A 14,821-nucleotide genomic window follows, 5' to 3' on the forward strand; every position below is an offset into this window, starting at 1 on the left:
TTGGAAAATTGCTGCTGAACTTTGAAGCCCTCTGGTGTCTTCCAAAAGTAAAAACTCATCAATTTTATGATGCAAACATAAAGTAGACATATTGTATATGTGAATCAAAAATTTTTTTTTTGTAATATCCCTTTTCCTTACAAGCAGAGAGCTTCAAAGTTAGAAAACTGCAAAATTGTCAAATTTTTCATCAAATTTGGGAATTTTTCACCAAGAAAAGATGCAAGTTACCACAAAAATTTACCACCACGTTAAAGTAGAATATGTCACGAAAAAACAATCTCGGAATCAGAATGATAACTAAAAGCATTCCAGAGTTATCAATGTTTAAAGTGACAGTGGTCAGATGTGCAAAAAACGCTCTGGTCCTTAAGGCCAAAATGGGCTTGGTCCTTAAGGGGTTAAAAGGGTGCCAATAATTTTGTCCAGCCCATTTTTGGAGTTTGGTGTGACATTGTCCAATTTGCCTTTTTTGGTTTAATTCCAATACACACAAAGGGAATAAACATATGTATAGCAAAACACGAGATTAGAACATTTTGAACATGAAGCCAACAATATTAGAGATCGACTAAGCCAGAGAGGATACCCCAGGTGGAATATAGACAGAGCCTACAACAAAGCATTACACAAAAACAGGAAGTATATGATTTGCCCTATTGGAATTAAATCTTGCACCTCTAAACATAAGGTCGTCTTTTCCACGCCATACAGCATGCAATACGGGTCCATTTGTAAAATCATCAACAAATATATGCCCATAGTTCTTGCGGACCCTACGGTTGCGCCCGCCCTGGATGGAGGGTACAGTTGTGTGGCCCGCAGAGCACCTACTCTGGGACAAAGATTATCTCCCAGTTTGTATTCTGAAAAAATTCAAACTAATCCGATTTGGCTTGAACATAAGGGAACCTATAAATGTGGTCACAGAGTTTGTAAGTGTTGTGAGGTCATATCATCATCTTCCACCTTCACGTCCTGCACCAATCATGACTCCTTTCAGATAAAATATTATATCAATTGTAATACAAAATATGTGGTGTATTTGTTCACCTGTGAGTCATGTAGTGTGCAGTACGTGGGGTGCACGACCAACACCTTAAAAATGCGGGTCAGAAAACATCTTTCTGATACCCCGCATTTTGATAGTAGGAACACCTCCATGATAACAAAACATGTTGCTGAATGCCATTCTGGAAATTGGTCTGGTAATAAATTGCAGGGTATAGAAAGAGTATTATGTCCAAAGAGAGGAGGAGATCATAAAAAGAAACTTCTTGATAGAGAAATATATTGGATTCTCAGGTTAGATACTAGGGTTCCTAGGGGTCTTAACAAAAGGCTGGACGTAGTACTTCATTATCAATGGTCCATTGTACTTTTCCTCCCCCCTCATTTTTATTTTATGCCCCTTGTTGAAATATTCCATTTACGTTACTGGTCCATTTATAGTTTTTTTTTTTTTTTTACTATCTTTGTTCTGTGGCATTTTACTTTTATTATATTATTATATGACACTATATTTTCCACCATCTCCTGCCTAAGGAATGTTGTTCTTTATTTATGCAATATATGAGATCACAGTCATGACATTTATGCCTCATTTTCTACTACTCAGAATTTTATGTGTTGCAATTCCTTCTATGCATCTGTGTGAACGGCGACATTTGTGTTTTTTTATTCTAATATTTGATATATTTTTCTTCTTACCACTATGCCGTTGTTCACACAGTGCTTTGGAGAGCTACTTATATTACTGTGTGGGTGCGCGCTAGGTAAGCCCATGCTTTTCAATCACACTGGTTTTTAATTATCACTCTCTTATATTTGCACTTGTTCTTTTTATATTAGCATATAGTTAATAAAGATTATATATTTGTTTCTCTTTAACCATTTGTTCACATCATGCGTTTGATGTAATTTCTGCACAAGTGCTTCATGTTCTCTATGTGAATGGAATCCGGGTGTGAACGTGAGACACTCTTGGCTAATCAGCCTTGGGTGTCTCCCCTCACCCCCGGTTCCATATAAGAGTTCTTGGAACCTGTAATCATTGTACGACTAAGGCCAGCACCTGGCCGAAACCCGTCACTTCCTCCCTGTACCTGTTGCCTCGTTGATGTGAATAAAGCCACATGTTCCTGAACCGAGCTGGAGTTTACTTCCTTAATTTCTATTGTTCTGGGTGAGGTCCACACCTTCTCCCTGCTCGGGATCCAGACCAGGGATAGAGCCGGAATACTTCTATTTTCTCACAGCAAAACATTACTGCAATTATTTTCTGTGAGAAATACTTCATTTTCTAGAAAAATTTCAGGGGTGCCAACATTTACAGCCATGACTGTATTTTACTTTACTTCAGTTAAAGTAGTTGGCAACTTAAATATGGAAACTTATAAAGGCATTTAAATGGTGAGCTAATGGGATTGATTGCCACTTATTTAATTCCCGGTAGGCCCTTTTTTGCTTATGATAAAGGCCTGCCCCCTTGTTCCCCCATCCTTTTAGTGCAGCTTGGACAGCAATTCTATCCATAAGATGGCTGCACATGGAAAAACATGTGATGTACATGTGACTATGCATCCGCCTTAGGAAACACTGTATGCCAGTCTATGCATGTCTTAATAAACGTTCACAAAGTTGTGAAAAAGCTAAAATTATCTTGCATGATACATCTCAGAACATTTCAAGTTAAGAAAGGACATGTCTGCAATACTTGGTTCACACACATGTTTATCCTGGGAAAATGTATCAACTTATACGTCTAATATACCCCATGACTTTATTGGCTAAACATAAGTAATTACCTTTAACAATGCTTTTGGAGCATGGGTTATCATAATAGTCAGGAACATCATCACAGCTGGCCTGAATTTTATAAGAATTGGCTAAGGCTGATGCCGCATCTTCCACCACCCCACTGATGGTCATCAGGTCATCACCTTCAATCCCATTAAAGTTTCCACAAATACCTGGAAACAAAGTAACATTGTAAATGTTTTATAGATCACTGTGAAACCAATCTGGGCCCTCATATTTTCTCTGGTGAGCCCAAAAAACCTTAGTACCACATTGGATGGGATACATGCTTTCTGTGGTTCCTGGCCCATAGAGAAGGACCCAAACTAGGAATACCTTCTATCATTTCTTCTATCTCCATGTACTATTGCACAATAAAAGGGGACTCTTAAAGGGGTACTCTGGTGCTGAAGTTCTTATCCCCTATGATCCATACATCTCTATAGGAGATCCTGAGATGCACGAGCGCTGTATGTCTAACTCTCCCATTGACATCTATGGAGGCGGCGTCTCGATCACCGCTCTGTCACCGCTCAGTGTAAGTAGCAGTGGTTGCAGCGCGCAGTAGCGGTAGTTAGAGCGGCCAGGAGATCACAGACGTTCCCAGTGGTCGAACTCCTGCTTTCAGACACTTATCTCCTATCCTGCGGACTCAGTACCTGAGTACCCTTTTAAGCAAGCAACTATTTTGAATACAAGCCTTAAAACGTATGCTTAGTTTCCCATTCACAATTCTGTTTCATAGAAGTTACCATAAGTTTTGTTCTGAAATGTGGAATTCACTGAGATGAAAAGCTGAAAGACCGGCTTCACCTGGACTTTCACGCTAAGACCAAATGGGGTCACAACATAGATGTAGAAGGCCGAGCGTTTATATATAGCAATTTTATCTGGAAAGAAAATAAAAAAAGGTCAACAAAAAGTAGATAATCCACATAGAAGTTTCTGTTCTATCTGTACACTGTATGGGAAGCATACATACCATTAATTTTGGGCAGGGTAACCAAAAAATTGTTGATTAGCACATTTCCACAATAACAGATCTTTATTTTCTGTGAACAAAGTGATGAAAAGTTAATATTAATAAAAACAACTTGATAGCTTTATTTATTCCAGAAACTCTCCATCCATGTTGACTATAATGGTATGCACTTAGCACAACCCAGAGGCTGTGAAGTTCTCTAAAATAAGAGCCGTACAAGCACCATGCCCTGCCAAGTGAAGTGGAGGGAAGAATACCCTAAATGGACACTGTTATTTGCAAAAACTTTTTATACAGTGTGGATAATAACATTATATATTTATTTGTAACATACATTGGTAAAAAAAAATGTGTATAATTTGGGTTAAAAAGAATGATACCTTGTCTCTGCACCTATTACCTGTGTCTCTCTGTAAAGGACTCAATACAGGAACTGTGGGCAGGACAAGCAGGGCTCTGTGCAGTGAGGATAAGCAGGGCTCTGTGACACACTCCCGGCTCACACAGCAGTCTGACAAGCCAGGAGCCTACTCAGAGCCCTGCTTGTCCCGCCAACACTTTTTGCATTTTGTCTCTTCAAAGAGACACACAGGCAATAGCCACATGGATAAGACAGCATTTTTTCACCAAAAAAGACACATTTTATAACCAATGTATATTACAAATATACTGTTCTCTATTATTTGCATTATATAAATAAATATATGTAAAAGTTCTTAGATTCTAAAATACAATTGTGGCCCAATTCCAAACCTTACATTCCAATGAGAAAAAAAAGGACTGGATGACCATAAGATTTCCTACCATGGTTGAATGGTTCCATGTGGAATGTTTCTTTTTTATTTATCTGTATAGTTTGATGAGCCAGAGCTCCTGAGGGAAGCAATGGGGTTACGTTGACTTTACTTTGCCGGTTACATAATCTATATGTAAAGGTCGCAACCTTATGTTAAATGTCTATATATCTGCTAAAATGGAAAAAAGAAAATGAAAAATAGAATAGACTAGGTATTGGTATCTGAGTGATGTGTGCCAGACTCCAGTTACTGTAATTGTAATCATATTTGCTATACCGGGGGAGATATGAATTCTCATCCCTCAAAGGCAGTTGGGTAATTTTCCAGGATCAATTCAACATCCCATTGCATCAATTTTATTTAAAGGGGTACTCCACTGCTCAGCGTTTAGAACAAACTGTTCTGAACGCTGGAGCCGTGCCGGGAGCTCGTGACATCATAGCCCCGCCCCATCATGACATCACACCCCACCCCCTCAATGCAAGTCTATGGGAGGGGGTGTGACGGCCGTCATGCCCCCTCCCATAGACTTGCATTGAGGGGGCAGGGCGGGATGTCACGAGGGGCATGGCTATGACATCACAAGCTCCCAGAGCAGCGGAGTATCCCTTTAACATTCCATTGCATTAATTTAATCTAACATCCCATTGCATTAATTCTATTTCTCAGGTCTATTCATATCTATTAAAGGATGAAATACACAGAAAGCCACCATTCCTGATGGAGGACATACAGTATTCCTCAGAAATGCACAAGAGCTTCTAGAACCTGTGGACCTGTGCCTCTTGCTCTAAACTACAGTGATGTTACCCAGTACTAAGCATCAGACTCTGTGTAGAGAGGACATACCACCGGCGGGAGCCTGCCTCACAGGTAAACTTGGACGAGCCTTCTTTTCAACTCAAAATCATTACAATAGGCCAGAGACCACATTGGATTAAGTTGGCAGGTCAGTGCTGTGGTTTTGGTGTATAGACATGTACATGGTTTGTTTAATGTTGGGACAATAAGCTATATTGTATATATACATAAGCGCAGTATAGTGCAGTGTTGAGGTTCTGATTTTGTAAACAAAGAAATGTAGCAAAAATGAGAATGTGGGAACACAGCCTAATACCAGTTTGAATAGCTTAGGGGAAGATATGATGTGTGTTAGTTATAACCATGAGAAAAATTGGGTACTTTATTGGTGTTGGAATTGATTCAATAAGTGTGTCAAGGCATCCACAGGAAGTTGGGTGCAATAACACAGAGTATTAGTAGCACTTGAGTAGAGTGTAAAGGCTGCTTTTTAAGAGTGATTGATTGATTAGGAGTGTCTGATCAGGGACCGGAGATAGCTGGGTGCAATACATAATAATAGCATGAAAGAAAAAAGCGTTGCAAGGATTCACAAAATATTAAACTTTATTGAAAGGGGATAAAATCTACTTAAAAATACAGCACAATTCCTGAAGACAGGACCAGCATGACACTGGAACATAAGTAAAGGCATACACAATAGCAAGGTAAAAAAAAAAAGTTTACATAATATAAGTGCAAGTTCACATACTAGTTACATATGTAGTAAAAACAATATAGTAATACATATAAATACCCAGTGGTTTACAGAGGTAGTGGATCGTGAGCCCTTACAGCCCGACGTTTCGCCAGAGGGACTGGCTTCTTCCGGGGCGTCAGGACGCCCCGGAAGAAGCCAGTCCCTCTGGCGAAACGTCGGGATGTAAGGGCTCACGAAATACTACCTCTGTAAACCACTGGGTATTTATATGTATTACTATATTGTTTTTTACTACATATGTAACTAGTATGTGCACTTGCACTTATATTATGTAAACTGTTTTTTTTATCTTGCTATTGTGTGAGCCTTTCCTTATGTTCCAGTGTCATGCTGGTTAAATCTCTTTTCATTCCTGTCTTCAGGAATTGTGCTGTATTTTTAAGTAGATTTTATCGCCTTTCAATAAAGTTCAATATTTTATGAATCCTTGCAACGCTTTCTTCTTTCATGCTATTATCTTTATTTAGCGTAGGATTTGTTACAGTGTAAAGGGAATCTTTTGGGTGCAAAACATAGCAATTATTAATATTTAAAGGGTCTCAAAAAAGGTTTGACATATCACAGAGACATGTCAAAAGTCTTGATCTCTCATGGTCTTAGTGCTGTGACCCCCACCAATCATAAGAAGCATGCAGTAGAAAACTCTACCCCCTTGTCTCACAGCGACCTCTGTTCTGCACCCCCATAATAAGTCTATGAGGCCGTCCTGTGAAGCAGAACATACAGTTGATTGCTGAGTCATTTATGATTGTAATTTTTTAAAACAAATTAACTAACAGACTGCAGAAATCGGTGAGACAGTGCAGAAGCTCAGTAGGTAGTAATGTTTTACTCTATTATATGGACACACCATCAGTCTTGACATATCCTGTATGTCTATACTAGACATGAGCAAAACTGCCGTACAAAACTGCAGAATCAACACCAAAGCATCAGCAGTAGATTTGTTCTGCTCTTGGAGTGCTTCAATTCCCACTAGTATGATCTGACTTTACCAGGAAATCAGTGCAAGAAGACGGAAGAAGGGTAATTGTAGGTCAATTGGTTTACTATTTTTTAACCTAATGCTTTGCAAGTCCTTAAAGGGGTTATCCACCATAAGGTGATTTTAGTAGTACGTACCTGCCAGAACATGGTATTTCCTGTTGAATTTCGATCACTAAACTACACATCCCATAGTTCCATACTTTCCTCCCTCCCACACATCAGCCACCCCACCCATTGAAAAACACCTGTGATTCCTTCAGTGCAATACACCAGTGTTTCCTAAGGGTGCCTACAGCTGTTGCAAAATAAACTCTCTCCCACCCAGCGGTTGGTCCACCCATTGAAGCCGGACAGACTCCCTCTGGTCACCTGACTAGTGATGTCAGGTCTCGACGCACTGCAACCTGGGAAATCCCGAGACATGAGTAATTTTGTATGCTGTTAAAAATAAATATTGGGGCGATAATCACAGAAGAATTGTGAGAAAACAGTCACACACAGGTACAGACACTATATTATGAACTACACTAACTTTACAGCCCCTGTAGCATAGTCAAATAAAAAAAAATCCTGGAATACCTCTTTAAATGCTGGATTTTAAACTCTGGTTCTTTATGTTAGGTAACTTCATATCAAGAATTGTATCATCCAGATAACACCTACTATCTTAGTCTGGAAAACTGGTTACCCATTAGATTACACATTTACATACACAGTCACTGTGTTCCAGATATTGTTGTATTAACTATTTGCCCTATGTTTCGTAAAGTCTCTATTGCTACCCAAACACACATCATTCTCAACATAATCGCCTTTTTTTCTTAGTCATAGTTGAGATAAAATATACATCTAATAAGAGTACCTACCATCTTTTCTAAATGGATGTGAACAGCATTCAGGCATGTCACAGTCTCTGTCATTCCACATTGGGCAATTTTGGCTATTACGGCAAATTTGTTATCTCTGTCCTAAGGAGTTAATACAAAACACACAGTAAAAAAACAAACAAACAAACAGATGTAAACATGAAACTAACCATATCAGACAAAATACCCGGCTGTACCCCTTGATGGATAAATGAACCATGAACATAACATAAAATTCAGGTAAAATAGCCAGGGTCAAATATTTTAGCTGATGATTGAAGCCAGGGCTGCCATTAGGGGGTACAGCCGGGATAAATGAACCATGAACATAACATAAAATTCAGGTAAAATAGCCAGGGTCAAATATTTTAGCTGATGATTGAAGCCAGGGCCGCCATTAGGGGGTACAGCCGGGATAAATGAACCATGAACATAACATAAAATTCAGGTAAAATAGCCAGGGTCAAATATTTTAGCTGATGATTGAAGCCAGGGCTGCCATTAGGGGGTACAGCCGGGATAAATGAACCATGAACATAACATAAAATTCAGGTAAAATAGCCAGGGTCAAATATTTTAGCTGATGATTGAAGCCAGGGCTGCCATTAGGGGGTACAGCCGGGATAAATGAACCATGAACATAACATAAAATTCAGGTAAAATAGCCAGGGTCAAATATTTTAGCTGATGATTGAAGCCAGGGCCGCCATCAGGGGGTACAGCTGGTACACCAGTCAGGGGCCCGGGCACCCAGAGGGGCCCGGGGCCCTATGGTTGCAACATGCTGGGACCGGTGCTGGCACGGTCCCTGCATGTGCATAACCGGACCCTTCACCTGCACCGAAGGGGGGTGCCCGCAGACACCTGTACCGAATCCCTGAGCGACTGCAGCTTTCAACACTGAGTGTGCCTTTAAGACGCACACAGTGTTGAGCGTGCGCTCGGCTGCGGCGGCTGACGTGACAGGAAGGAACCGGCGGCTCCGTCCTGTCTCTCCAACCCGGGCCTCCTGTGTGGCAGCAGCTCTGCGGAGGCTGTCAGCACAGGAAGCAGATAGAGAGAAGAGGAGTGACAGGAGCTGTGGGGGAATGAGGCAGAGGTGAGTTGTGTGTTTTTTTTCCCTCATGGAGCTGTGTTAGGGGCATTACTATATATGGGGGCAATGTAAGGGGACATTACTATATATGGGGGCCATGTGAGGGGGCATTATTATGTATGGGGGCCATGTGAGAAGGCATTATTATATATGGGGCAATGTGAGAAGGTGTGATTTATATATGGGGGCCATGTGAGGGGACATTATTATGTATGGGGGCAATGTAAGGAGGCATTATTATAAATATGGGTTCAATGTGAGGGGGCATAATAATGTATGGGGGCAATGTGAGGGGGCATTATTATGAGGGCAATGTATGCTGGCATTATAATGTATGGAGCAATGTACGGGGTCATTATATTATATGGGGCAATGTGAGGGGGCATTATAATGTATGAGGACAATGTTGGTGCCTAATACGATACAGAGGCACAGAAGAGACTAATATATGGGGCAGTGTAATAAATATAGGGGGTTTGTATAGAGGTGAGGACTTTGCTGTAGCGAGAAGCCTAAAATGTTTGTCTGGCAGATTTGGTGAAGATGAGTTGTGATCGGGAGACGTCTTCATGATGACCCAGGACAGATGGAGAAGAAAGAGAAAAGTGAACGACCCCGAACAGAGAAGACGCCACCTGTAAGTATGTAACTATAATGACTTATATGGTCTGCAGCACCTGTGTACAGCTCAAATTTACTCCTATATAGGGGTTATTGATCTTTTGTATAGTGGTTTTTATTCATTAACCATATAGCAGTGTTAGTCAGTGGTAATGGTCTTGGTGTGGTGGAATTATGTCCCTTGTATTGTGGAGTTATTAGTGATACTGGTCTGTGTATAGTGGCTTTTATTTCCTTGGGGGTATTATTTAGTCACTGCAGAATTAATATGGAGTGGCGATATTATTTTATGCTTCTAAGCACGATACAAACATAAAATCTAGTGTGTGCCACAGTGAGGAGGAGGGGGGGGGGCGGTCACTGGGATAGACTACAAGCTGTGTAAGGGGCCCAAAAATTTATGATGGCAGCCCTGATTGAAATTCTGAAGTTACCCAAATCAGGAGCACCATCAGAAATGTCAGGGTCCCATACTGCCAAGGTGTCTGTGCCCCAGGCAGTGCAGGGGAAAAGGGGTCAGAGCCAGTCCTGATGGTGGCCCTGGTTGAACATGATGGATATAATTCATATTGTATGTTAAGAAAATCCCTCTTCCTTTTTGTATAGCAAGATCACATAATGATAGCTGATTGCTGTCCCCTTTGCATAGAATTTTTTTCTGTTTTATTATTTTATACTTTTTTTAATCATTTATAAAATTTTATGTTGCATTATTATATTCATAACTAGTATTATTATTATAGTTGTTGTTATTATAGTAAGATCCTTCTCATAAATATGACACATGACGAATCTTAGGACCCATTCACACCACATTTTCACCTACAATATGTTTATTATTGACCTTGTAGAGGGATTTCAGAGTAGAATTTCCATATTTGCAGATGACTTGGTAAGGGGATCACCACAGAGGAGGATAATATAATATTAGGCCCCTTTCACACTGCCGGTAAGACTGTCAAATCCGACCCTCAAACTCCTTTTTTTTTTTTCTTCAGTTTGACGGACGTAATTTTGGCGCGTCATAACAACTAATAACGAGTCCCGATGGACTCCATTATAGTAAATGGAGTCCGTCTGGCACCGTTATTTTCGGGGAGAATTGCCGGCAATTCTCGATCCTAATATAACAGGCTTCACACTGCCAGAGACAACCAGCAGTGTGAATGTAGCCTTACAGAGGGATCTTGGGAAGCTGGAGGCTTGGGCACAGACATGGCGCATTACATTTATTGTGGCTAAATGTAAGGTTCTGCACTTGGGTCATAAAAACTAAATTTACAATTGTTTTAACTAATAAAACTAGGTACAACTAAACTGAAAAGGGCTTGGTGATATTGGTGGACAGTAAGCTCAACAGTAACCAGTGCCAGGCAGCTGCTGCCAAAACTAATAAAGTCATGGGATGTATCAAGAGAGGGATAGAGGCTTGTGACAGGAACAAAGTTTTGCCTCTATATAAATAATTAGTTGGACCACATATGGAGTATTGTGTCCAATTTTGGGCACCTGTACGTAAGAAGGACATGTTGGAACTGCCTGATTTTTTATTGTAAGAGCAGTGAGACTATGGAACTCTCTGCCACATGGTGTTGTAATGTCTGACTCAATAAACAAGTTCAAGAGGGGCCTGGAAAATATAATATTATAAGATATGGATACTACATTTATGTAGATAGAATGTTGATCAAGGGATTTATTCTGATGGAACGTTTCCTCTGTTATGGGACAAATGGCGTCAGCCTCATGTTGTGTTTTTTTTTGCTTTTCTCTGGATCAATCCAGTAGGGTTTCATGTTGAACTTGATAGACTCTTATCTTTTATCAACCGTATGTAACATTTAGCTTATACATTGGAAGCTCTCCCAACATACACACTACATTGGCCCATAGGGATCCATTGTCAAATCAATGTCAAGCTAATGTCCTTTTGGCCTCCATCTGGTATTTGTTAGTATTTCACAAAAAGTGAAGCATGGGATAGCCTGGTAGACTATAATCTTCCTTACCTCTGCAGGTAAAATGTACAATTACATAGGGGCCAAACAGGTAAATAGCCCCCAATGTAAAGCAAAAATGGCTTAGCCAGAGCAGAATCTGTTCTTCAGATGGAGGATCACCATTCTAGCTCACAGAGTGAGATTTCCCTCTATAATTTTTTCGGGATGGGGTTATTTTCATGAGACACTGTACTGTGAGTTGTCTCTTTTTTAAAGTTTGTCTGATTAATTTTTTTGTAGCACTGACATTTCTCTGCCAAAGTTTGGCTTACCCCATTGTGCACTGTTTACATAATGTTGCGATAAAATACAAAAGCTCAGGATAGTATACTATAGATACAGTATGTTACTAAGATGTGTAAGTATAAAGAATGTTGATGTGCTCACCAAGAAGGCCATACCTTGGACATCAAGTACTGGCAATTGCCATGGAAATTATATTCCTTTCCATCGTATGTCTGTAGGTGGCATCCTCCTTTCACAGTGCAGTTTCCAGAGCAAGAAACTTGATTACACGTCCACTGACCCAAAATGCAAGTGCTGCAGGACAGTATAAAGAAATCAAGTCACGTAATGTTATATCACAAAATGGATTCAGTACTACTAAAAACAGGAACACGTGATGTCACACTACAGGTACATGGTACTGTACTACCTGTAGGCCCTGTCAGGTTGAGTCCCTCAGTGACTTGGGGGCTCCCCTGCAGCGACTCCCCTTGTTCTCTTGTTAATTTATTAAATGTGGTATGTGTATCTTTAAGATCATAGACAGAATACTAATGTCTAGATAGTATACAGCACCTTTGGAGGACTCAAGGACCTGTGAGTAATCCTGTCACATGTTATGTTATGCAGTTATATGATTTGTTGCAGCATGTACTCCCAGAGAGCACCAACTTTAACCTATGACCCATGGGCTATAGTCCAGCCCCCACTATATAAAGGGGTGGCCATCTTTAATTCACTCTCTTGGAGATAAGTTTTCTTAGCAGTAACATCAAAGTCTTTGCTGAAGCAGCTACCAGAGGCCTTAGAGACAAGTGTTCAGCATCTGGACTACCACAAAGCTAAAACTCCCCAGTAAGTCTACAAGTCTATGTCTGCTGTACTGAAGTTAGCCAAGTCCTGCACATAGTATCAGTCAAGTCTAAATTACAAGTCAAAGTCAAGTTTATTATAAGTATTGGTCCAGCAAGCTGCGAGGTCCTCTGGGTACTAGTCACATCTGGCTATAGCTGTGAAGATATTTACACCTGTCTTCTATTCAGTAAAGCCTCTGTTTACCCTCAACTGGTTGTGGACTCTTTATTCACTACTAGCCCGTGGGATAGCGGAGAATCCGGGCGTGTGGTGTTCCGGAACCTGAAAACCACACTGGCGTCACAAACACATAAGCGTTAATACCACCAGACCCCCGGGGTTAATAACATCTGATCCAACCATTCATCACTGCAACACCCGTGGCCCTGCCACTCACCACAGTGGCACACCACACACACATGTGGATTATATGGGCCCAAGGTGCAATACCCCAAAGTCAGCCCCCAGGATCGGAAGGTGATGACCTATCCTAAGGATAGCCATTTTTTTTGTTGACCCCCAAGGTCAAGTTAAAATATTTATGTTCTAAAGTACAAATGTGTGAACTCAAATTATCATTATTATATTATACCCAGCTAAAGGGCTCACAAACAGGGCATGGCCGTAGGGTCGAGTACAGTTGCACGAGGTGTCCTTCTAAGGAAAAATACGCTACAATTTTCCCAAAATTCCATATGGGTTTAGTAGAAAAAATGCTCTGTGTGCCTCAGAGGAAAACAGATGTACAGGATGTCAGCCTGCATTTAATCAGCCAGAATGTCTAGGCCCGGGTCTCCAAATTGTGGATCTCCTGGATGTTGCACTGGTCGATGCCTTTGACATTTTGGAAATGTAAGCTAGCAGACCACTTCAGATCCTATATTGGGGATTTTGGTAGGGTCCAAAAGGCTTTGTTCACACTTTGCAGTTGCACTGCAGTTTCATTGCAGTACTGTTTACTGTAATCACAGTAAAATGCTGCAATGTGAAGATGCCCAAAGATAAAATATATGGCACCCATAGAAGTGCAGTAAAAATGCCCCTCGGTATGTTTCCAAATGTATACATTATTATTTTTCCTTTTAAATTCCATATGATTCAAACAGGAATGAAATATCATGGTGTACTGTACGTATGGAGCTACTTGTACTATTCCCTGTGCCCTAGCCCTGTCATTACTCCATTCTGCTGTATGCATGGGATCTATAAGTATACGTTTAAGTATGATCTACTGTAAGAACTCTGCTGAGCACACTATTATCAGTTATAAAACAGAAAAGGTGAAGAAATGAGGTTATACCAATTCTGACAAGCAGCTGAATACGATCCTCCAGGATTATATATTTTACCATTATGGACACAAGGGCACTGACTTTGTTTCACACATTTCTTAGTATGATTCACATCATCCAGAACAGTTCCTGTCAAAAACCGAAAGTTATGTGAAATATTGAAGCAAGGTACAAATAGCTCTTCCAAATAATAATAATCGCAAAAATACTTCTAAAGATGTGGCAAAATAGGGTGAGAAGAACATAGTAAAGATAATGGGGTGACCATCATAAAGCCCTGACCTCCATGCCATAGAAAATGTATGGGCAAGAAAGAAATATTGTGTGCATAAGCCAGGAGACTTACAAACCCCACTCGGTTACACCAGTTCTGTTGTGATGAATGGGACAAAATACCAGGAATTTATTGTGAGAACTTGTGGAAGGCTACACAATTCATGTGACAAAAGGATAATAGAGTAAATCAGCTCACCAACCATTCCAAACTTCTATCAGATAGCAGCAGCCCACCCTTGTGTGTGGAAGCTCAGAGATAGATAGTTACATAGTTACATAGTTAGTACGGTCGAAAAAAGACATATGTCCATCAAGTTCAACCAGGGAATTAAGGGGTAGGGGTGTGGCGCGATATTGGGGAAGGGATGAGATTTTATATTTCTTCATAAGCATTAATCTTATTTTGTTCCAGGAATGTATCTAATCCTGTTTTAAAGCTGTTAATTGTTCCTGCTGTGACCAGT

General features: G+C 40.4%; 1 protein-coding gene across 9 annotated transcripts in view; it reads right to left on the reverse strand.

The window, feature by feature from the left end:
* The window catches only part of LOC130276903 (mucin-5B-like), a 221,592-nt gene that overhangs the window by 134,959 nt on the left and 71,812 nt on the right, over window positions 1-14,821 (reverse strand). For all 9 annotated transcript variants that reach the window (XM_056526902.1, XM_056526903.1, XM_056526901.1 and 6 more), the window contains 6 exons: window positions 14,090-14,210; window positions 12,111-12,249; window positions 7,993-8,094; window positions 3,782-3,851; window positions 3,552-3,689; window positions 2,808-2,972 (listed from right to left, as the gene is read on the reverse strand). In XM_056526902.1, coding sequence (XP_056382877.1) covers window positions 2,808-2,972; window positions 3,552-3,689; window positions 3,782-3,851; window positions 7,993-8,094; window positions 12,111-12,249; window positions 14,090-14,210 — 735 coding nt within the window. The remainder of the gene's footprint in view (window positions 1-2,807; window positions 2,973-3,551; window positions 3,690-3,781; window positions 3,852-7,992; window positions 8,095-12,110; window positions 12,250-14,089; window positions 14,211-14,821) is intronic.

This window comes from Hyla sarda, chromosome 6, assembly GCF_029499605.1.
Source record: "Hyla sarda isolate aHylSar1 chromosome 6, aHylSar1.hap1, whole genome shotgun sequence".
NCBI lineage: Eukaryota > Metazoa > Chordata > Amphibia > Anura > Hylidae > Hyla > Hyla sarda.